Below are 24443 nucleotides of genomic sequence, written 5' to 3' on the forward strand. Positions count from 1 at the left end.
ACACAGAACTATCAAATATAACCCCTTTACTCAGATAGAACCCAAGAATATGTTTCTGAAAAGACCAGAAATCAATATATTAGCTGTCTGAATTTGTTGTAAATATCTGGGCGCGACATGGGCCACGGTAAAGATTTAGGACATTGTATTTATCAGAAACTGTCTACAATTAAACCTTATAAAACAGTTGATACCATCTAACAGAAGAATTCTAAAAGACTACCTTTGCTTCCATTGGGTGATGTGACTTTTCTAATTTGAAGTGTGTGTGTGTGTATGTGTGTGTGTGTATGTGTGTGTATTTGGTAATTGTGATATTTAGTAATCTTTTTACCTTTGATCTCAGGTTTTTGGGGGAAATGCCGAATGTTCATCCAATGAGGTATATATATTTGGAGAATAACTTTGTTTTATTTTCCAGGAGAGAAAGGCAGCAGGCCTGATCTTGCTCTAACAGTAGTTTCTAAAGACGACAGGATATAGTGGCCAAACAATGCAGTGTTCAGCTACATGGACTTGGAAATGTCATTCCCGTCGGTCAGGAATAAAGTCAATGCATGCAGTAGTTCCACCCTACACAGAAAAGGACCCAAGGAGTTCTTAGTTTCAGACTGGAATACACGCACAATGCTTAAGATGCAAAGAGGAAACTTAATTTCCCACCTTTCCATTTGATTAATTCAGTCCAGGTAGGGTGGGGCAAACTTTCTTCTTCTTCGCACCAGCTCTGATGACATCATCATATTTGGTGGCTTAGTGCAACACCAGGACAGAGATGTGACCTTCTTAAAGTGTTGAGAAGGCCGCGATAGTAAAGACAACCCTCCTTGGGCTCATTGGGTGAGGGCCACCGTTATTCCCGACATTGACCCCCAACAAAAAAAAAAAAATAGGGTTGGGGAGATACTGAGAAGAGAGGCCCCAGGAGAATGGGACGAGGCACCTAGATAGCATCTGGTCAGCCAAAAAGGAGGATTTCACGACTCTTCTGAGGGAATGCTCTGGAAAGGTCATGTGTTTTATAGGTGAGGATGTCCTGGCTCTAGAAAGGCAGACATAAACCTAAAAACAATGGGTCTACGCAGCTCAGGTTGGACTGGCTGTTTCTCTAACGGTCTTCGCTTTTGTTTGTTTGACATGAGTCCCTTTATCAACAGCACAAGCCTGGAATTCCTGAGTCCACAGTCACATCCTGCCATCTCTTTATGCTTTTTACGCAAAAACCCCATTGATTGAGTTGGGAGTTTCACAACCAAAACAATAGCCGGATACAAGGGAGGGAAAAGAGGAATAAGGAACGTTTGATCTGTGGGGTGCACTGCTAGAGATGAAGTCTATGTGAACAAAGAGATATGAGTTAAGTAGCTAATTGGCCAATTCAACCAAATTCAACCATTTTTGGAAATTTTAGTGCCAGGGGTGGGGGAGCAACGTTTGTTGTTACATTTAAATGCTGACCAGGAGGAAAATAGTATAACTTGTGTGTTCTTTACGTTTATAAAATTCTCTCTCTCTCTCTTTCTTGACATAAGTCCTTGCTATGTAGCTCATCCTGGCCTGGAACTTAGTTCTTCTGCCTCACACTCCTCAGTGTGGGAATTAAAGGTATATACAGCCACGATCAACAATGACAAAGTACCTTTCCTTCGTGTATCTTTTGTGTCTGATACTTAATAATGCAGGTAGAAAGTGCTATTGTAATATTAATTGTTATTATCATTGTCATCTTTACTTTGCAGATAGAAACTGAGAAGAAAGTTTGTGTCCAGCCTATGATCACACAACTAAAAACGAGTGGGATTGAATTTAGGTATTCAACCTTAATGCTTAAAAATCGTGTGTGTGTGTGGAGTGTGTTGCATGTGTGTTCATGACATAGAATGATTGTGGAGGTCAGAGAACAAGCTCAGATGTCGGTCCACGTCTTCCATCCTGTTTTAGACAGGGTCCCCCCTTGTTTGCTCCTGTGTATGACAGACTAGCTGGCCTAGAAGCTTCTGGGGACTCGCTCCCACGTCTCAGTCTCTCACATGATTATAGGAATACCGGGATTATTGATGTGCACTCTTGCAGGCAGCTTTATACGAAATCTGATGATTTAAATTTGGGTCCTCACATTTGGATGGCAACCACTCTCTTTACTGAATCATCTCCCCAGCCTCAGTCTTCAAATTTTCAAAAAATGCTTTTGTCACCACCACGGTATCTGACAAAACACTACAGTAAGCCTCTACCAATTCCACTAAGAATTTGCATCACCTTTCTTAGGCAAGAAGTAACTCGACCGCACACGGCATTGTTTGCGCATTGCATTGTGTGAACACGAAGTTACATGTTCAAACTTCAACTGACAGAATATTAGTAGGGGGTTCCTCACAAGAAAGAGAAGTGGGCAGGCTCTCTCTCTTCTCTCTCTCTCTGAAGAGTCCAACAGAGGCTCCGAGTCTGGCATACCCCTGGCAACATGAATATCCTCCAAATCAGCAACCTGGTAGTTACTCGAACTGGAGTTATGAATCGATGCTTTTCTTCAAGAAACCCACAGCAACTCAGTTCTCCAGACTGTTACCAAGTCCACAGGGCAAGGAGCACATTCTGCTCGTCTCAGTTCTTTTGTGCAGACAGAAAAAATGAAGTTAAGAAATACAGACTAGCTTGTCCAATGGCACCCAGCTGGCCTAAGCAAGACCAGGCACAAAACCTGGGGCTCACTTAAGTTTTTTAGAGGACAGACACATAGACTCCAGAAACTTCTATGAGAGCTAGAGAGCTCGTACAGAGGTGTACCTGGACGGGCTTGCCACCCATGTTCCTCATGACCAAGAAGGAAATGAAGAATGAGGGTTGTGGCGATTACAGACCTCTAACTCCCTCTAATCAGAAGGAATTTTAAAACTCGTTAAAATTAGTATCTCAGAACGGCCAGTCTAACCTGTTCCCTCTCTGATGAGACTGCCTAGCTCAATGAGTGCCCATGAGCTCCAGTTGAATGAAGTAGGAGACACTTGTGTGTTTTACAACACCCCCTTCTCCCTTCCAGAAAATTCTGAGCGCTGAGACCCCACTAGACCTCACTATAAGACATTCACCTCTGCCCTTATTTTTCATCTCTAAGACATTTCTTTCTCCACACCCCATAAATGCTCTTGCATTGTGCACAGTAATAAAACAGCCTTTCCTGTTTCCAATTATTTTGTAACAATTAAGCATGCAAATGTGGGAGTGACATTTAATAAACTTCTATGGACATTTAGGAGGACCGAAAGAATGAACCAACAAAATTCAGAATCATCAAAGGGCTCTTACAAAACCAGTATTTTGAGCCTTTAATTGAAAATGAATCAGAAACAGGCGTGTGAAATTTCCCATGAAATACACATAGGGTTTTAAAAAAATTTTTTAAGAGGGTGCTCTGGGAAGGGAAGAGTCTGGGTCAAACCCAGTCCACACTGATGGGAAGAAAAAGATTAATTGCAACGAACTCGGGCAGGCCCCACTGCCTGAGAATGGCTGGTCCACAAGACTCTTGGGGGTCAAAGGCAGGGAGAGTGGGGAGGTGGGGGTGAGGGAGTGGGCTGTGTTGTTTCCTTCACTACAGTGCAGACTCGGACAATCCATACAGATCTGTGACCTCCAGAAGGAACAGCTTAGCAGCCCAGAGCAGCAAACCCAAACCGCAGGATTTATCCCCAAAGCTTTCTGGGAAAGATGGTTTGTATGCCCCTTTCCTGAAGCAGAGGAAGAGGATATTCATTATCTTCTTGGAAATACAGGAAGTACAGGTGTCCCTAAAGCCTTGGACCCTCTAGGGGTGCCCTAAAGATCCTCGCTGAGTAAGATTTCATTATGGAATTTGTGGACTCTATTATGGAGGAAGATGGAGTCATATCTGAGCAGTTCTTTACAGTGTGTCAAGGGCTAAAGGGAATTTTGTAAGAGAATTCAGGGGCCTTTTTTTCTAGAAGGCCTGACAGTATCGGACCTGGGTACAAAGACGGAGGCAGACTGAAGTATCTGGAAACCAAAATGCTGATGACTCAAGTCTCCTCCTTCCACTTGGTATCACCAACCCTGGCTACCCCAGCGCAGATGCACGCCTTCACCCACGCTCTTCTTCCCAGAGAGTATCTGAATTATTTTGTTCTTTGAAGAACATCCTTTCAACCTGTTTCTTTCTAGAGCTGTTACCATGAAGAACTGGGCTAAAAGAATTTCATATCACTTAACCACAATGAATTGCTCTTCTTGAGATGCTCATGCCAAAGAGTAGATGCCAGTGTGAGTATTTTCCTGTTCTAAGACACTGATTATCATTAACAAAAAGCACACCTTTGTAATGTGATTGCTTAGCTGCTCAAAGTGGTACCTACAGAATGGGTGTCCTTCCCAGTTCCTCATCTGGAGCATGACAGCGGTCAGGAATGGAACCGGATTAAGGATCAGAGTCCTTGTAAGCCCCAGTGCCTTCACTCTGGGAACCACATTTATTATGGAATGTGTCCTTTAGGGGATATAGATCCAGAATCTATGTTGATGGTCGATTTGCCCACTTCTCACTTCCCAAGGCACTGAATCTTGAGACCTAATCTGTCTTTTCTGCCCAATGCCCTCTTAATCTGAAAGAGTTCAAGGGCGGGCGTATCAAGCAGACGCTGTGCGAGAGTTTGCTGTGAGAGGCGAGACAGGCACACAAACAGTTACCTTCATTTTCTGTGTTTTAAAAATGAAATCAAACCACAAGTAGGATATATTCAGGTGGGCCCCTGAGCCCTGACAGTCTCACACGGGCCTTTCCACCTGCTGACAGAATGCTGTGGGAGAAGAATGTGAAGGTGAGCATCTGGCCTTAGGCGTGGAGAATGGAGCTTTAAAATAATAGATGCTGTAGTGCTAAATTATGTTTGCTCCCAAGGATCCTCAGAGCTATGGTTTTCTTTGTTCTGCCAAAGGAAAAAGGAAATCTATCAGGAAGCTGGGCCAGTCCACAGGAAGTCTCACTTGGGCTGATAAAAGAACTGATGTGCAGTGGCTTTGGATGTGCTATAGTCAGTGTGCCTTGAAATAACAAGAAACGCTGCTCAAGAGAAACTGGAGCCCGGAGTCAGCCTTGCTCAGCCGTTTCCTTTAGCCTTCGCAGAACACTCCCTTCTTTGTGTTCCCATAACTGCCCAAATCCGTCCTCTTACTTAAAGTTTGTGTGTAGTTTGGGAGTGCAGGAGTGAACGAGGATGAAGCGGAGAGCAGGAGTTAGAGGAGGAGGGGACAAAGAGCAAATGAGGGAGACAGAAGAGGAAGCGTGGTCAAGTCCAAGTATCTGCTCGCTTTCTATCAAGTAGAGAACCTGCCTTGTTTCTCCTCTGCAGCTCGTTATGGTAAAATAGAGCCCAGCAATTTCACAGTCTGTCTCTTTCCTGCCTGCTGCCACACCTGCAACAAAGTTGGGCTGGTTTTTTCCTGGATACACGGGGCTAAAGTCTTCCTATATAATTGGTGATGGAGTATGAGCAGTGGAATGACTCTGACCAGCAAGGGCTGTGCTCACAAGTCCCGGTGACTAGAAACAGCAGAACCTATGCATTCCTCACAAGGTGGGTGAGCGCTCAGCCTCGTGGTGCAGGCAGTTGGACTGACAATTCTAGGCCTGCCTAGGCAAGAGAGCGAGTTCAGATCCAACCTGAACAGTTTAGCAAAACCCTGGCTAAAAACAAATAGCAAATAAAAGACAAAACAAAACAAAACAACAAAAAAACCCTTGCTTTGATTATTGTTCAGTGGCAAAGTGCTTGCCTAGAACATGTGCACAGCCTCGGATCCAACACCAGTAGGCAAAACAAAGAAGGAAGCAGAAGAGTTAGGCTTTGAATCCTAAGCTACGTGGAAGCGCATATGTCAGTTTGGTGATTTTTCACACTGACTAAACTCCATAAACTTTGGAGGCAATCAGGATCGGGTCCACGTAATAGCTTTCCCCTTTCTACCTGAATAAATGACCTTGAATAAGCTACTCACTTGCTCCAAATGGAAACAATACAGACCCCATAGGATTGGTACAAGGACCAAGGCTAAGTATATCTTAAGGGCCAGAAATCAGTGCCTAAAGGCAGATTAACCACCAGGTTTTTTTCCCTTAAGACTCTGCTTATCCAAGTTTTTATGATTCTTAGGTGGAAAATGAATAATGCATCCAATCTTAGGTAAGGACTAGAAGAAAAGAGGCTTTAGCTGGGCCACGGGGTCCACACACGGCCAGTGATACTCCTTCACACCGACCCGGGGCCTTCTGGGCAGATTATGTTTGCCCAGAGCACGGCACCACTTCCTGTTTTAAGAAGCAGAAAAAAATTAAAAGCCTTCCAGAAAACTCATTAAGAAACTCAACATTCTTCTTAGACATCAAATAAGTTCCCAAAAAAATATTGTTTTCTTAAGAGTTAAGTGTAAATGAATAAAAACCAGACAAATTCAATTTCCCTTCAATTAAAGAGGATTTTTTTAAAAGTCCAGAGTAAAGGTTTTTGGAGCCAAATGTGTTTTGGGGTTTTAAACAAGACTGAATTTTTAAGAGTCTGAGACCCCGGTGCAGGGTTGGGCCCTATTCTTAGATGGTGTCAATACACAGGGCTCAAATCATTGCCCCATGAATTGCCAGTGGAGAAAACAGGGCTCCCGGAAACTCACAAAGCACCTTGTAACAGCCCAGTGGTGGCTGGTCCTGGGCGTCACCTGATAGAACAGCTTAACCTTGAGATCTCAGAGCTATACTAGGACAGAAAGAAGGTCAAAGGGCTCAGCCACCTACACTCCAAAATCAGACACAGGAGTGCACAACCTGGCCAGGGTGAATTTTGGGATTGGTAGAGAATGTTGCCATTGTAACTCAGTTTACACATGAACAGATTAAACAAAGAAATGGCGTGTGAGTAGCAGAAGCCAGGGGACTTGCCCAAGAGCTAGGAATTGCTTTGAGGTGCAGCCAGGACTAGCAATGCTGCATGTGGATTCTCAGCCGCGCTCTGTCACAGAAAGGGGGTCTCAAGTCTCTGGGACCGTGCATTCTGGTCAGAATGGCTTCTATAAATATATTTCCAACAAACCATTTTAATTTTTTTGCATATTTTAAATTGTAAAAATAATATATACTAATGATTAAGGAATACTATGTTCCATGAATTCATGATATGAAAGAGAGACATCTGCTTTTTCATATTCAAGGGTACCTGGTTTTAACTTGTATATACCTCTAAAAATTATTTGGACATAAAAAGATCATAAACACATGTGCTTAGATTTCTTCCATAAACGGACTGACTATACAGCTTGTCATTTTCATTTTGTTTTTTGTTTTTCGAGACAGGGTTTCTCTGTGGCTTTGGAGCCTGTCCTGGAACTAGCTCTGTAGACCAGGCTGGTCTCGAACTCACAGAGATCCGTCTGCCTCTGCCTCCCAAGTGCTGGGATTAAAGGCGTGCGCCACCATCGCCCGGCGTCATTTTCATTTTTATATATCACTATATTTCAGTGAGAGCTTTCTAAATCAGTGTCTATAAGAATTATTTTATTCCATTTAACATTGGCATGACATCCTCTTGTGCATATCCTCCTTTACTCTTTATTTAGTACCATCCTGATAATAAACTTCAATCATTTTTCATGTTTTGCTGTTATAAAGCTGCTGCTATAAGCATCTTGTAGCTATATCTTAGGTATCTGAATGAACACAGATAAGGGTAAGGCAGTCACCCTTTCCAGCATGGCACATTATTACTTTCTCGCTGTTCACTTAGGTCCCGCTGGTAAGAGACGCACTCTTTTCGTTTGAAGATCTTTACATAGGCACAGGCTTGAGAGTCTAAGTTGATTGTTCATTTGTATTTCTTCTTCTAGTATCTTTGTCCACTTCCTATCAAGTAGTCTTTTTCTATTGGTCTGTAAGTGGTCTTTGGGCCTGACAATAAGTCTGAGACACAACACGGTCTCTGAGAGCTCTCGTTTACCTTCCCAGTTTGCCTGTTTGTTGTGTGGTGCTAGTGAAGAAGCAGAGCGCCTTGGCCATGCTACTCTGTCCCTGAGTCAAAGGGGGCTCTTTTTTTTTTTTCTACTTTACTTGCTGTGTTAATATAGATATTGGAGACCTGGGGAGAAAAAGAAGGAGGAATTTCCTTGACTCAAGCTCTGGATTTCCAAAAATGTCTACATAAAATACTAATATCACCTCAGATAGAGGGGCCATGGATCTCTACACCGCTGTCACCTTGCGACATTATGCCTAATGTCTCCATAGCATTAATCTAGGTATAAGTAGTCCCTCCAAATGGCCATTGCCTTCTTTGGAATCACGGATCATCAGAACTCAAAATAAGGAAGTAGAGAAACTTCTACTCTCTAGAAAATCTCAAGAAGTGGAGACATCTTGTTTCCGTTGACAGAGGCGGGTCATTTCTAGAGCACTGACGTTGCTAGTACTATTCAACTTGGGTGAATGAATAAATGACTGAGTATGAATGAAATGGTAAGTATCTAAATAAGAAATGACTCTATGGACATATACATTTCAACCCAAACATATGCTTCTGTGGATTATAACAGAATCAACATAAAGACAAGTTAGAAACTGAGTAATTTTTAACATTAACCTGATTGTTTTTGCCTTTTTGCTACATGAATGGTAGGGTACAATTGCCTGCTTTCAGACTAGGTCTCCTTTCCACACAAAATCAATGAATCCGTGAATATTCAGATTGAGAAAATCTGCGTCTGGTATGTTAGATCCTAGTAGATTTGTGAAAGTCACACGTGTCTAGAAAATCAAGGTTACAGCTCCCATGGCACCCGTAATTCAGGCTTCTTGCATGTGAGCACTGAAATGTGACCTAAGGTCTTTCATGACCTCGGATGCAAAGCTCCCACCTAGTAAATGGACCTGCTCTTGGGAAATCATTCTACAGTACTCAAGTCTGTGTCTTCCTTGAGGTTTTGAAAACTTTCATACTCTGAGATTTTGGTCATAAAGTAAATGGCAGGTATGTTGCTCCCTAAAGATAGGAAATACCTTAAAGCCTTTGGGTTCGAGTGATTTTGAAAATGCTGGAAAGTGGAAGTGCGCTCTACCTTCTGTCTCAGCCCCTCCTGGGATGAGGGACAAAAGTCTCTGAATCTTGGTTTGATCAGATGAAATGTCAGCACTTGGAATGGAGGCAATGGGCCAGACCTCCTCATGAGAGAAGGTCACACTTCTCTGAATTTCCATAGAAGTTTGATTTGAGTCTCAGGCAAAAAACCCTTTTTCATGGTCAGTATCACCATCTGTTGACTGTTAAAAAGAGCTGCCCTTGTCACTAGGATAGCCCTCCCAATTAAAGAGATAGCTCATGGCGAGATTCCCCAGAACACTGGGCAAAAGGTCATATTTGAGGGAGCAAAGGCAGCGAGCAATGTTTTTAAACATTTTTTCACAGTTTTGGGGATCCGATCAAGTCCCGTGCATACTCTGTACATGCTTTTAACCTCTGAGCCAAATTCACAGTCCTTGGGTTTTTGAAATATGGTCTTGGCATGTAGCTCAGTCTGACTGTGAAATCACTGTCTTGGGCTGTCCTTGGACTTGAGATACTCCGGTCTCTACATGCTAAGTGTTGAGAACGCAGGCAAGTGTAACACTCCACTCTTGGCCAATCATATGTTTATCAAACCCAAAGCGATGGAATTTTCCCTCCCCCACTCAAGCCTGCTTAGTAAGGATCATCTTGCAGACCTTTCTGCTTCCTCAAACTCAACACTTGCTGCCTAGTCCTGATGATTTACTAGAAGCTTCTAGTCGAGTTTCTGAAAACCTGTCTTCTCCATTGACTGAAGGGATTTGTACAGCTATGAAGATAATCATAAAAATTTTTAAAAATCATTATTTCTTATTGTATATATTTTCAAACCTGAGTTCTTTATCACAATATTTAAAGCTTTCCATATTCTACTTCTATTTAATCTTTCCACCTCCTCCCCAATGCATTTCCTCTCCAAAGCCCTTGATCATATTACCATATGCAAGTCTATCCATATACCTCAAGGCCAGCTTCCAGATACACTTATGCCAAGGGAGCATGCGAACGTGCTTTGCAAGGGCCAAGAAACTGCACGTGCAACTCTTCTCATTACATCTTTGCGTGTGTGTGTGTTCAGTCTGAGTTGTCCTTTGCTTGCATGGGCTGCCATGACACCTAGCAATCCCATTGGCACACGCAGCTCATTCTCTAGTTGAGGATCCCAGACAGGTCACCAAGTCTGACTCTGCACAGCAATGTTGCAGTTGCATTGATATGGTTGGTCAGCAGACAGTGTCCACTTCACACAGAATACTGGTATTCTAGAGATTGCTACATCTGTAAGATGTGAGACCCAGGAGTGACAGCAAGGGGAATGGATGATGATTCCTTTTATTACCTCTGGAGAAACAACCCGAATTGTATTACTAAGTGACATCATTTGGTAACACCATCTATTAATGAAGTGACTAACATGAATAACATGAATATGGCATAAATGAAAGAAACAGAAAATGAAACAGGGTGTAGCCTTCTGCAGAGAAAAACACCTGCAGAACTTTGTAATGACTAAAAATAATGTATTATAGCCAGGCATGATGGTGCATTCCTGTAATCCCAGCACCCAGAAGGTTAAAGCAGAGGGCTCAGAAGTCCAGCACCATCCTTAAATACATGGTAAGTTTGAGACAGATTTTCCCCCAAACAAACAAAAGCATGCTGGACAGATGGCTCAGTGGTTAAAGTGCTTGCCACACAAGTTTGAGAAACTGAGTTTGATGCCCAGGGTTACATATAAAGCCAGATAGACAAAGCAGAAGTCTTTACTCCCAGGGACTCTACTGCGAGATGGGAGGCAAAACAGGAGATTCTTTGGAAGACCCCGAGCCAGCCAGACTGTTGTATACAGCAGCTAACAGCAAAGAGACCCTATCTCAAACAAGGTGGGAGGTGAGTACCAACACTCTAGGTCATCCCATTATCTCCATGTGTGTGCCCATGCTCACACACACGTCATACACACACACACAAGATAAACAACGAAAACAAAAAGGTAGACAGGCTTTTAAATTCCATCTTCAAAAATTCATATTATTCAAAACAAAAATATTATGTGCCAACATCATTTAGCCAATCATCTAACTAAAATCCAGCAGTAGGCTTCCCATTCTAAATCCAGAAAGACAAATGATCCCATCTGAAAGCCTATCAAACTTTAGATTGCGAAACTTTAGTTTGTGGATATTTTTATGAGGTTTAAGGTAGAAAAAGGGGAAGTTTATTAATGCAAATATTTTTCTGAGATTTTTTTTTGTTTTTAGTGGGAGGGAATTGGACTAATGCTATATTTCTGGGGTGGGGGAAAGGTTTGATATTAGCCAAACAATTTTTAAAACCAATACCAACCTAACTGCTCAACTTCAAACTAAAGAAGACACTGAAAATTTAAATACGTACAACGTATTTAATGAAGTTGTTACTAAAGACTGTTTGCCTCCCTGTTTAGAAAACAGATCTATTAGGTGTGTCCTAATATATCTGAGAGTGTTTTATTTAAAGAGGCAAAAATTCATTCTTTATACCTGCCCACCATCAATAGAGGGACCTCTTGGTTATTTAAAAAATGGTATATTTTGGGTAGTTCTTGATAATGGAAACTTTTTTGCGTTGCATACAGTCAAAGCAGATTGATTTTGAAAAGCAGTTGTGTTTTCCAACCCTATCCAGAATTTTGGACATTGTTACTTTTTGTTGCTGTTGTGGTGTTGTTGCTGCTGTTGTTGGTTGTTGTGGTGATGGTGGTGTGTGTGTGTGTGTGTGTGTAGATGTAATTTAAGATAGGAAGAATACATCTGCCACCAAATTACAGAGTGTCATCAGTTTAAGGCGCCAGCTATTTCATGATTTCTCTGTGTGAAGCTCTTCCTGCATTTTTGTATGATTTTAACCGTGACAAATGATGCCCTTGCACTATAGTGGAAAGAGCACTACTCTGCTTCCTTAGAACCCGAATTTTCACTTTGCGCCCTGTGATATTGCATGTCCCACTTCATGTCCTGGGCCTCCGTTTTCCTACGGGAAAAGCGAAAGTGTCAGGATGAACGTTCCCCAAATCTCTAAAGCTGCAAATCTGTAACTCTGAATAGTAGGAGAAGAAGGCTTTCCAGTGGCAAGAGTTCACTTGGTAGTTACTTCAGAGAGCAATCACGTGGGCATGGGGATGGACAAAATGACCATCTCGTTTGCCTGGAGTCCTTGTGAATCTAGGCGATACTGAGGAGGAGTAGTGGGAGAGTGACAGGCCCACCTGGAGGGCAGAAGCCAAAGTTGTCACTGTTTGGTGTGCTCCTTCTTGACTGCCTCTCCCCAGGGCTCCTTCCCAAGTTTCTCCTCCCTGAGAGCAGCAGCCTGCCCTCTGCGTGGCATAAGGCTCTCCTCTGGTTCAGAGTCCACAGCTGCAACCCCAACTTCACTCTTTCCTCTATCACCATTTAGTGGTTCTCCAGAAGGGCTATCTCAACTCCTTATTAGCAGCGTTACCCTGGTTCTCCTGCCTGCTCCAGCACCATCACATGTGAGCCCTAAAACATATTCTACGTGTGTCTATCACCTTCTCTAGAGCCATTCAATTGCTGTTTCCCCCAATGACATGAAGTAGAGCCTCCGGCATGAGAAGTGCATCACAAACACAAAGCAAAGTCATGAAATATGGGTAGTGATAAATTCAGACCTATATTCTACTGTTGTGACCAAAAAAACCTCTTCTAGTTCTAACCCCTGACGAAGTTCAGTGAACACGCATCCACCTAAAGTAGCAGATTTTATCTCATCCTTACTGCGACTGTAGACCTACTTTGCAGATGAGAAAACTGAGACTCGGGAGCAAAGAGCCTGTCTAGGACACACACACAGTAAGTAGTAGAAACGAGGGTGAACCCAGGCTTTCTCCGAGTCCTTCCTTCCTTGCTTTTCTCATTTCTCAATTTTCTGCACGGGTCTGACTCCTCTCTGGTTCATACCCAATCTTCGATGGGGCTCTTTACATTCATGCCTCTACAGATGGCATCAATCTGATCAAAGGAAGCCTGCCTAGAACGAAGACGGGGTTTTGAAACCAGGTCATTTCTTCAAGCAGCGAGCAGTGTCACGTGCTTTCCAACACTGATAATATCACTGTGGGGAGCAGGGGTGGAGTAGGGTGTTGTTTAACAGCGCAGGTTAACTTGTCTAAAACTGAAGAAGAGCAACCAGATTACGAGGCTCCCCTTGTGAGTTCTCCCAAGAGACATCCTTGGATAGGTAGAGAACATAATTTGGAAGGACAACATGATGGGGGGGGGGTTCTAACACCAAAGGGCTCTGTGAGCGCTGCTGTAAAGAAAACCAGACTTCCCTGGCATCCTGAGCCAGGTACATCCTGGGCACCCAGACCCCACCGGCATTTTCAAATTTGGTGATTGAGGAAGATGCACACAGGTGCATAAAATCGCATTGGAGGAATCACTCACAGCTGATTTCTCCAGGTGGTTCAGTCTGGCAACTCACACTCTGAGTTTATGTCTACAAATTGGTGTCTTCTGACCTCTGTCAGCATAGGGCAGGAGAGTGGGCTAGTGGATCAGCAGCTGGAAACACAAGTGTAAGGCAGTCCCATGGGATTTTTTTTTATGAAGATTGAGGCTCAAAGCAGTTTAATAGCTGTGAATTCATACATCAAGATCAGAAGTTGGTTGACCTTTCTTCCAACCCAGTACATGCTAGTATTATCGCAAGCGTGACACTGGACCATCCTGTAAGTGGGGGCTGCAATCCCCCAGTCTAAAGGTTACCTGTAAACAGGAGCCCACGGCATCTACATAGCTAAAATGCTGAAGGCCACACTAAAGATCTAATCTTCCGGAGCCTTGGCATACAGAAGAGTTTGGAAAGAAAGAGATTGACCTAGAGTGGCTGCGGTGTTGGATCACCCAGGTGAGAAGCAAGGCGATCCTTGGGAGGCTTTGGAGGGGCTGGTGAGCTCTAATCATTCATCCTACAAGAGTCTGCACTCCCATCTTCGGTATGAAGTGCCAAACTTCTGGTCTAAGGCTGATTTCAATGCCCATCCCAATGTGTACATAAAGCGAGGTTAACACATCTGGGTATACAGACCACAGCTTCCTCCAAGGCTCAGGGCCTATGTTTAGAGGTCTGAACACTGCAGAGATATTGCTTCATTTCTCTTCAGAGTGTCCACACCAAGCCTCTGGAGCCATGTTGCCACCCTTCTGAATCCAAGGGGCGTCTTGGGGGGGGGGGCGAGTAGACCGTGTTCTGAATGGGGATGTGGAGGTTCTATGAGGAGCATCTGGTTACTGAATCTGGGGCTGTAGGCTCTTGCCTGAACTCCCCAACAGGAAGCAAGGAACCAGGTGAAAAGGGCCAGTGACCTCCACTCTCAGGTCTCTAGAGCAGGCCTCTCACCCACCCACGGTTTGATAAAACCGTGCCGATTAGATGGTCTTAAAAACCCTTCCAATCAGTTATTTCATCTGTTTTCAAGTTCCTGCAGTTGGTGCCTTTTACCTAAGTCAGCATGTTAGAGAGAGAGAGAGAGAGAGAGAGAGAGAGAGAGAGGACTTAGAAAATAAAAACACTTTGTCCCCCACCCAGGAGATAAGAATCTGTTGAATTCTCTAAGCCTAACACCTTAGCCTCCTTTCAATCAAGTCATGGGTAGGAAATCCACTCCTCTGAGTTCTGGGGAATGGCGGACTCTGCCAGTCCCCCACCTCTCTAGCCTGATAGTTTTTCCAGACCAACTCCTGCTTGGTGTTGTATGGCAACCTTGAAGCTAATGTCTGGTCTCATTCATTCTCCTAAATCCTCTTAAGGCTAGTCACGTAAGGGGGTGTCCCTCTTCTCTGCTCCTAGCCCCACTTCCCCCTTTCTGAAGAGTCAGTCGTTCTGAAGCGTGACAGGGAACCCAGACTCACGGGTCTTCTGGGCTGCCCTTTGCAACCTAGACCCTGGCGGGGCGGCGCAGATAGGGGGTGGAATCGACAAGACAGCCCCGGGCCACGGGCTCAGAACCAGCCATCGCAGGCGGGTGGTTAAAAAGGAGTTTAATTCTTACTGAGAGGACAGCTCCTGGAACCCTTGTTTTGAAGCTGGCGCATGCACAGAGTGCTAGATTTGGGGTTCAGGGCAGCGGCGGAGCCAGGAGATTCCCAGTCGGAGGAGCTGCGAGGCGGGCCGTTAGTCCGGGCAACCGGCGTCGGCAGAACGCCGGGCAGCAGCAGTGTGAGGGGAAGAGAAACCAGTCTGGCTGACATGTAAACAGGGGCTTCCATCTGGACCCGCCGCCTTAGCCGGATCCTCAGACAACACTCTCTTGCACCCCTCCCCACCTCCAGCTAACCCTGTAACTGGCTCCGGGGATTGGGGACCCCAGCTAGCGACGAATGCTGCCCCTGCCCGCGCTGCTCTTGGCCTCTGGCAAGAGGAAGCTGGCGGCCAGGCGAGTGCCCGGCGCCGGGGCCAGGGCGCCCGGTTGCCGGTTGGGAAGCGACCCGGCGATACCCCGCCCTAGACTCTTGTCCGCACCCCGCTTCCCCAGGTTTCAGCTGCCGGGTCTTGCAGCCACGCGTGCGGCGCGGTGGAAGCTTGCGGGACTCCACTGTGGCGCAAGGAGTGAGAGATAGATCGCCCTCGGCGGGAAGGCTGGTCGGCCTCCTCGGAAAGGGGGGACTCGCCACCCGCCCCGAGGAGACCGCGCAAGTCGGAGCGCGGAAGGAAGGGTGAGCGGCCACGTCTTCCGGGACCCCGGCGTCCAGTCCTCCCTCAGCCCCAGTCGGCCCGAGTCCCAAGCCCACTACCCCCTGCTTACCTTAATAGTCCCGTCCATTTGGCCAAGTCTGCAGCCGAGCCCCCCAATATTCCACACATTGACCCGGTTACAGCCTGACCTCGTAGCCCCTTCAGATTAGCACGGTGCGGCCTCTCTGGCGCCCTGGGCCCTCCCTGAGTGCCCCCTGCGAGCGCCCTGCCCTCGCTCCCCTGTGCACGTTTGTTGTTGTAGCGGATCGAAAAAGAGACAGTTAACCGGATGAAACTTTTTTTCAGCTAATTTTGGGAAGTGACTTCACTTTGCGATCGGGGAGGAAGTCCTATCTCTCTCTCTCTCTCTCTCTCTCTCTCTCTCTCTCTCTCTCTCTCTCTCTCTCTCTCTCCTCGCCCTCTCCTCTCTCTTCTCTGCTCTCTCTTGTCTTCCCTCCCCCACACCCCCTCTTCCTCTCCTTGCCTAGTCCTGCTTTTCGCATCACTCGCTATATAAATATACGCGGAGATGCCCAGATACATTCATGCACTGCGCACACAGGATACTTGCTCCTGGGAGATAAGAGCTGGCCAGGAACAATGACGGGGTCTACGCCCAGTGTCCGCGCCCTGATTCCTGCAGTCTGCAACTCCCCCACCACCTTCTCCCCCCCACCAAATCCAAAGCCAAACGCCTCTGGCCTCTTTCCTTTCCCTTGGGCCTTTGGCCGAAGGTGGCCCTCCTGACTCATTCACTTTCCGTTTCTTCCCACAGATACATCCATTAATTCCTTTTCCAGCCGGAGTCAAACTTTTCGGGGATGGGAGGAAGAAGGCGGGAGAGTTTGCTAGGAAAGGGGATAACCTGGTGCCGACCGCTAGAGAAGATTCGGATGTAGATCAAGGTAAACCAACAACCTACAGAGAGAGAGAGAGAGAGAGAGAGAGAGAGAGAGAGAGAGAGAGAAGCAGGGAAGGAAGGAAGGAAGGAAGGAAGGAAGGAAGGAAGGAAGGAAGGAAGGAAGGAAGGAAGGAAGGAAGGAAGGAAGGGAGGGAGGCACCTGAAAGAACGAAAGAACTTTTAGCATCAAGTGCTGAACTCCGGAGCGGCTTGATGCGGATTCAGCGGACCTGAACTGTCAAGAGTGTGTGTGACTCAACACCTCCAGCATTGTTAGGAAAGCGGTGCCCACGCGTGTGCGCCTCTACTCCCAGCTCCCCACGCCTGCTAAGGAGTGGACCAGACGCATTTTAGGCTACTTATCTACGCCTTTTGGTGTTAAATCCTCTCTCTAACTTGTGTGTATTCGACTGCCAAACCTCAGCTCAGCATCAAGTTCTGCCCGTAATACTATCGCAGCCACCAAGAAACTCTACTTTTGGGCGAGCACGCCCTCAACACCATTCTGCAACCCTGGGGAGCGCGGCACCCCGCGGTTGAGCACAGCCCCAACCTTCTTTGCTGAGACCCAGAGGTCCGAGGGTTTGAGCTGGGGACTGTCATCCCCACCCAGCGGCTTGGCCCGCTTTGCCCGCCTAGTTTTCTCTGAGAGCTCCTGCCTCCCCTGCTGGACCCAGGGGCGGTCTAGTTCTGGATACCCGCGCTCACGGCCTGACTCCCTTCTCCCCCGACGTCCAAAACAGATTACCTTATCCACGCTCTTCAGACCACGCTGTGGACTTTCTCACTTTTATTTAAGAGTCCTCCCGGGAAAAGAGGGGGGGAAAATCCAGAGCAGATCCGAATAAATTGGAAGAAAATTCAAAAGGGTGTCCACGGCAGCAAAAAGGTGACTTATAAATTCTTTATTTCTTCAGGAGCAATTGCGCTCCCTTGCCTCCCTCCCTTCCCCTCCCCCCTATCCAAATTAGTCTCATCAATTCAGCTCCAATTTGGGGTTCGAATACAGACACGGGTCTGAACGTGACCAGACCTGGAGTGGCGGTGCAGACTGCCAGCAATTGAGACTCGGTTAACTGTGGGGGGTGGGGTGGGGGCCGGGCCCACTCCCCCTCCTCCTGTCTGCTTCTCAATCCAGGGGTCTGCTCCGGGGCTCCCCTGGGACCGCCACATCTGGTTACCGCTAGCGGGGTCAGTCCCCCCCTTTGCCTGGGGCCACCAGTTCTGGAGTTCAATTAAAAGAAATCAGGCTTAACCCTTTCCTGCCTGCGGCCGGGCCGCCTGCCCTCTTGCTCTTCCAACTTCAGCGTTTCCACATGCTTTCCAGAGAGGAAAGAGGTTAAAGGGAAAGGAAGAATGAATTACATCCTTTCAAACCCCAAATTGTTTCCTTTTCAGCCCAGACTCTACAGACATTCAAAGGACAACGTAGTTTTCAGGAGGGTGCACCCAAGCCTTACCGTGCCTCTCTCTGCCCCCAAAGGACTGTTTACTTTGCCACGAGGTCCCCCTTCCAGGCACTGGACAGTCACAGAGGCCACTAACAGCCACTCCACACTTAGTAACCAACTCAGTCTCCCTTAGAAAGCACCAAGTAGCAGACAGCCATCAGGTTTTCTTTCCAACTTCTGTTGATCTGACGAATGACAGTCATCTCCACTACAGTGACTAGCAGTCGCTGGAAAAACCCCTAACTTCTCTGAGCCCAATTTCTTCTCTCATCAGTGCTGATGAACGGGAGTCCAGTCCAAAAGGAAGACTTGAACTCCCATCCTAGCTGGGGAACTAAGGAGTACTTTTGTCTCTGCATGCAAAACTGACACTAAAAACACTTTTTCATTTTTGGAGCGGGAGGAGGTTAGCCTGTACACACACACACACACACACCCCTCCCCCGCATAGTTGGACATAGGGACCCTTGCAGTCTTTGGCTCTTTGCCACCAAACCCTCCATTCACAGGGATCTCCACCCAGAATAAGGCACAGTCCCCCGGTTTGGAGCAGATTTGGGATAGTATGTCGGATTCCTTCCATCCTATGTTGCTGCTGCGCTGGTGGGCAAGTTTGCTTGCTTATGTAACTCTGGCTTTGGTACTCCACTCTATCCTCCTCCTGGTTCTTTTTTAAATCCCGAAGGGGGGGAAAAGCCCTAACCAAACACAACAGTAAACAAGTCTGCCCTGTTTAATGTGGTTACCACCAGACATCTGGAAAGATGGTTTGATCCTGGCAGTTCACATTGTTTTCATGAGCAGCCAAAAAGAATATTTTGAATGTTTGCATTGAGACAAATTGATAGAGAGCCTGTGGTGAGGCCTGCTGCAAATGAAAACTGTCTTGTGCTGTTAGAGGGCAGGTCCCTCCCCTTCTCTCACTTCTCACTCCCCTTCCCTTTCCTCTCCCTCTTCCTTCTCCTTCTCCCCCCTCCTTTCTGGCTCTCTGTGGCTCTTATCCGTCCTTTCCCCTGTCTACCAGTCTAGCTCAAGAATGGCAGCCCCTGCCCACACAGTGGTGGACGCCCTCTTGGCGCTCCTAGGACTGTAGGCTTCACTGTTTCTCAGACTGGGCCTGGCTGGGAGCTAGAAGTTGGTAAGGTACCGTCGCTGAGGTTCCACTAGTTCATTCTTCCCCTGATTTTCAAGTCAGGGAAAGCTCAGAGCCAAAGATGCCAGGCTACACATTTTTTTTTTCTTAAGCCACCAACTGGAAAAAAAAATTTCAACAGCAAAACATCCTGGCTCACATTTCTAAGTTGTATAGAAGATGTACACACGTGGGTGAATATTTAGGAAGCATTTGAATTTGGAGAATTTTCATTAAAGCGTGATGAAGCGACTTGCTTTGTACCATACACACTTCACAATTTCAAAGACGCGGAAGTCCTGCTTCCCCAGGGAGGAGAACGGCCGACAAAACGTGTCTTGGCTCGCTCAATGTCAGCCCTTTTGACCGGGTCAAGACTTTCCAGACACAGGCTTCCCGGGCTCCTTTGGTCCCAGCCTGGAACTGGAGTGGGAGGACCTAACAATCGGAGCCTGGGGTGCCTCTCGATCCTGTAACAACTGGGTCATTTGAAGCTCCTAAAGGTGCCAGGTCTGGCAAAGCGTCTCGGGCCAAACCTCCCAGCGCTCTCTTTTCCCCATAGTTCAGAGGGTATCTAGCTGGCAAAGCAGGAGGTGGTGGCTGGGGAAGGGGGCGGGGGAAGGGGGTGGGCCGGCGAGCGCCAAAACTCCAGACTGCACAACTGCAGCTTCAAGTGTCTGGCCTCTCGCTCGAGGCCATAATTAATTTGAGATTTATTTTTATTGGAGAACTCGAGTCTCGTCTGACCTTAGCCAAACAAGGCAGCTTGAGCCGCCCCTGGATGCGCTTGAATGCTGGGGACTATTTCTGCAGGAAGGCTCTGCAGGCGCGCCTGCTTTGAATTTGTTTCTCAGACTTCATCCACTCACAGATTGAAGGAAGATTTAGAGCCTCTGCTCACTCTGCCCACTCCCCACGCTCATTCTTGCTTTAGCACCGACCCAGTTCAAAACGCTACGTGGGAGGCCACAGCGCCTGCAGAGCCGCGCACGCGGGGTGGTGGGGGGCAGGCCAGGAGAGTCTCAAAGACCCAAGTCCCAGGCAGTAGGAAGCCGAACCCCCAGACCACTCGGCGTCATTGAGGAAACCCCCAAGGGGGTCAGAGGCTGACCAGAGAGCGCAGGCTGACAGGAGGTGGAGACCGGCCGAGACCCTCATCCAGTAGCGGCGCCGCGATGGAGACTATGGAGGTTGAGGGTGGGTTCAGCTTCTGGAATTTCAGCAAAGTCGACCTCCCAGCAGTCCTATACAAAATTCACTCCAAATATATCGACCACTGTGCTTGAAACGCAGCTTCAGGACCTGCATGCCAGATACTTATAAGCAGTGACTCTGCGCAGGTTTGGGATCCAGCAGCTTCCCCTTGTCTGTGAAAAGGTGGGTGAGGAGGACGTCTCCCCTCAGAAAACCACTTGGGCAGAATCCTCAGGCTGGTAGGCTGGAGAGCAGAAGAAAAAAGCAAAGAGCAGAAAAAGCAGAAACCTGTCAGGCTTGTGCAGGTGTGTGTGTGTGTGTGTGTGTGTGTGTATGTGTGTATCAGATCTCAAGGATTTGCCCCATCCCTAGATGGACTTCATATTTCTCCCAGCACTATGCTATTACTGGAAAGAGTTACTGCACTGGCTCTTCTAGTCCCTTTTCCACCCACCTCTCAACCCGGATGCCATGTTTGAAAATTCAGGCTGGACCACCCAGCTCCCTGGTTTCTTAACTTCTCTGAGTCAGTAACCCTTTTTGTAGATGACCTCTGCACAATGCATCTCCAAAGCTATGGTAAACATGCTTGGCAGTCACTGCACAGTCCTTGGTGTCTGTGTCTTGAACTTGCCCCTTACAAACTGTCACATTGATCTCTCTGCAAAACAAACCGCCTCTGGGTCACAGTAACAGTAATAGTATAGTTCAGAAACAAAGCTTAGAACAGGGCCTGGCACAGGGAGGGAGCTGTCAATATCATCATAGGGAGGCATCAAGAACTCCTTGCAGGGTTCTCTGGCTCCAGTCTGAGCCCTCAGTCTTCAGTAAGCAGTATCTAGAGACTGGGTGGAAAGGATTCCCTGTCCTTTAGGGCAGGATTCAGCTCCTGGTGCCTGGGGCCAGGTCACCTGGGCTCCCTTGTTTGTCAACAACCCCGAGCTGGTGCAGACCGGGAACAGCAGGGGCTTGGCAGTTTGTGCCCCTCTGGCAAATGGTTGGTGAAGGAAGCCTGCAGAACAGACCAAAGATTGTCCCTGCCACGCAGAGATCTTTCACCATCAATGCGCTCCTTTGTGCAACAATACAAACTTTGTGGCTGCTGAGAAATCCATTTTCCTCCCTGAGAAGAGCTCCTGCGGCAAGAGGCTCCTGTGGCAACCCACATCTCTTCCAGGGCCTCTTTGCCCACCCCAGGTTGGTTTGCTGCACAGTCCTGGATGGACCAGCTTGCTTCTCCATGACCCTTAACTCTGGGTCAGACCCTGGGCTTCCCCTTTGCCCTTTTGGTGTGTGTGTGTGTGGGGGGGGGGGTTATTATCCCTGAGGTTCTGGTTCCTGGTGTGTGAGCTGGAAGGATTCTGCAGCACAGGATGAGGGTCATTTAGGACACTGGGTGTCAAAAGTTGGAAAAGACCTTAGTTTGGCTTTTTATGCTGGGAGAGGTGTGTGTGTGTGGGGGGGGGGGTGGTAGAAGGAGCTATATCTCTGTAAAACTGGAGACCAGAGCCCTGCCTCCTCCAGTCTGATGTCATAGTTTACCCAGGCACCTCTTGGGAGCCATCCATCCATCTCTGCAAGGGCTAATTATTGACATGATTTCACTCCAGTTTCTCCCCCATCCCTCCCATCACTGCTTAGTCACCCTTCCTGGGGTAATTTTCCTGGACCCCTTCCCGAAGGGAACATCATTGCCTCTGATTACAGGTAGACGGAGAGAAGGTGCTGTCCGTTACCAACAAGTTTCTGAGCCCTGTTAAATACATAATTAGTGCTCCATAGACCCAGCAGACAGGCCCACACTCTACCTTCCTTTTTCCAAAAGCGGGAGAATGCTGAGTCGGAGTGTGCCGACAGGACACTTGGGGTAGGACTTCCGGGTTAAGAAAGGAACCCAGTCCTAAAGGAGGTACCTTTGCAACCTCCGGTGGGTCTTTCCTCCTCCACCGGGTTCTTGGTGGTGTGAAGTGAGGCCCAGTCTCTACCCTGGGAAGGCCATCCAGTGTACACGCTCCGCCCCACCCACCAGAGGATTTTCACTAAACGTGTAACCCAGATGTCCCAGTCTGGGTTTGTTTACATTCTTGGGAACGGTTGTGGAAAGGGGAAAACAACCCCTTCGATGAGCTGTCAAACATAGCAATTTGAGCATTTGAGGGGTAGGCAGGCTTAGGTGGGTTTGACGGCCAAGCGAGTCCATCCAGTAAAAGGAATAACTGTGGTCCTATACTTGCACATAGTCGCATGCATGCTCACGTGCACCTCCATGCACGCTGAACAGGCCAAGGAAATCTGCATACATCCACTCATCTGCAAACATGTGCACATCCTTAAACCAGGGCACCCACTGTGTGCCAGATACCCAATGGGCCACACAGGTGTGCATCCGCTTGTACACCCCCCAGTAGGCTCACTCAGTCTCCCCAAAGGAAGATCCTGATGACAGAATAGCTAAGGACTTCCCTTCTTCCCCCGCTTTTTTTTTTCCTGGAAGGAGAACCAGATCAAAGGCCTGGAGTACAGATGGAGGAGACCTGTTTAAAGGTGTGGTCTTGTCTTCCCTTGACGTAAGACGATGTGTCAGGGACAGTCTGAAACACCTTGTGCTAAAGAGGAAAAATCCTCAAGGTTTCAGAAGCAACCTAAGTAGGAGAAATTTGAGTCACTAAAAAGTGGAGAAAAGGTGAGGGCCTGCTGATCTCAACAGAGAAGAAGGCCACGGGATACGGAGGGCTCATATCTGTCTGGTCCTTTGAAAATACTCTGCGTAGGGGACTTCAGGCCAGGATATGGCAAGGACTGAACCAGCTCCCATGCTCTCTTAAGTACAAACCAGACACTATAGCCTTCTCAGTGACTTGGGTGGTGAGGCATCCTGATCAAATGCCAGAGAGAGTCTTCAGGAAGGGGAGTGTGTTCTTTCCAAGCTGGTAGTCGGCAGAGAACAGGTCATAAGAGTCACTAACAAGCCCTGGGGCAGGGACTTTCTTTTTGGTGCTCCCAGTACCCTCCCACTAAGCCAGGCCAGTGACACACTTTCCATCCATTCCCGGGTATGGATGTCTTAGGAAAGAAGACTCAGGTTCTGAGGTCTGCGGAGGCCCCTTTCAGAGGAACTATAACATCTCCCTCTTTTGAAAGAAAACAGGTCCAGAGCAGAGCGCAGGATGCTGAGCGGATGGCTTCATTTTCATGGCTGAGGAAGTGGATCCTATGGTCAGAACGCTTGGACTGGAGAAGCAAAGCCACTTAAGGTGTCAGGTGCATCTGCCCCGACAGGTCTGTCCCCTGCTTTGATTAAGACTGGGGCTGTCGTCTTTTCCCTCCTTTTCTTCCTTCTCTGAAACCATCTTTAACCAGGCAATCCCGCAGCTTCTCCAGCAGCCAATGTGTTTCTGATAAATCACTTTTCTCCCTACTAACAAATTCCAGCTTTTTTGACTTCTGAAGCCATAACACACGCACACTCACCAGTTCAGCGATGAGGTGTGTATTCTCTGGTTCACGCATTTCCTTTCCTGATTCAAACCCCAGCACCTTTTTTTTCTCACTCTCAAAATTTTCTCTGAAACCCGGTGCTAGTTTGCAAGTAGAGCGAGAGAGGTAGCTCAGAGAGCCCCATATTTTGTGATCACTACCAGGGCAGTGGTGACTGGAAGGGGGAAGAAGGGAGGGACAGAGAGGGAGGGAGGAGGACAGCATAGAGAGAGACAGACACACAGAGAGAAGGGATCCCACCCAGTCAATAGAAGCAGGACACTCACCTTTCAGGACACCCTTGGCAGCTAAGCCACAAACTCCAGGAAGTCCTAACTGTGACACCCATAGTATTCTATGTCCCAACTCTGGGGACTTTGACAATGAGGAATTAAACCTGGTGGGTGCCTACAGTTGAAAGTTAGACCTGCAGCCTCAGCTCAGCTTATCTTGAG

General features: G+C 47.3%; 1 protein-coding gene across 1 annotated transcript in view; it reads right to left on the bottom strand.

Moving 5' to 3' along the window:
• Fli1 (Fli-1 proto-oncogene, ETS transcription factor) overlaps nucleotides 1-16281 on the bottom strand; it is a 121291-nt gene extending 105010 nt beyond the window's left edge. The window contains exon 1 of the mRNA XM_057768850.1: nucleotides 15904-16281. Coding sequence (XP_057624833.1) covers nucleotides 15904-15921 — 18 coding nt within the window. The 5' untranslated portion in view covers nucleotides 15922-16281. The remainder of the gene's footprint in view (nucleotides 1-15903) is intronic.
• Nucleotides 16282-24443: the final 8162 nt, after the last annotated feature.

This window comes from Chionomys nivalis, chromosome 4 (genome assembly GCF_950005125.1).
Source record: "Chionomys nivalis chromosome 4, mChiNiv1.1, whole genome shotgun sequence".
In the NCBI taxonomy this organism is placed as follows: domain Eukaryota; kingdom Metazoa; phylum Chordata; class Mammalia; order Rodentia; family Cricetidae; genus Chionomys; species Chionomys nivalis.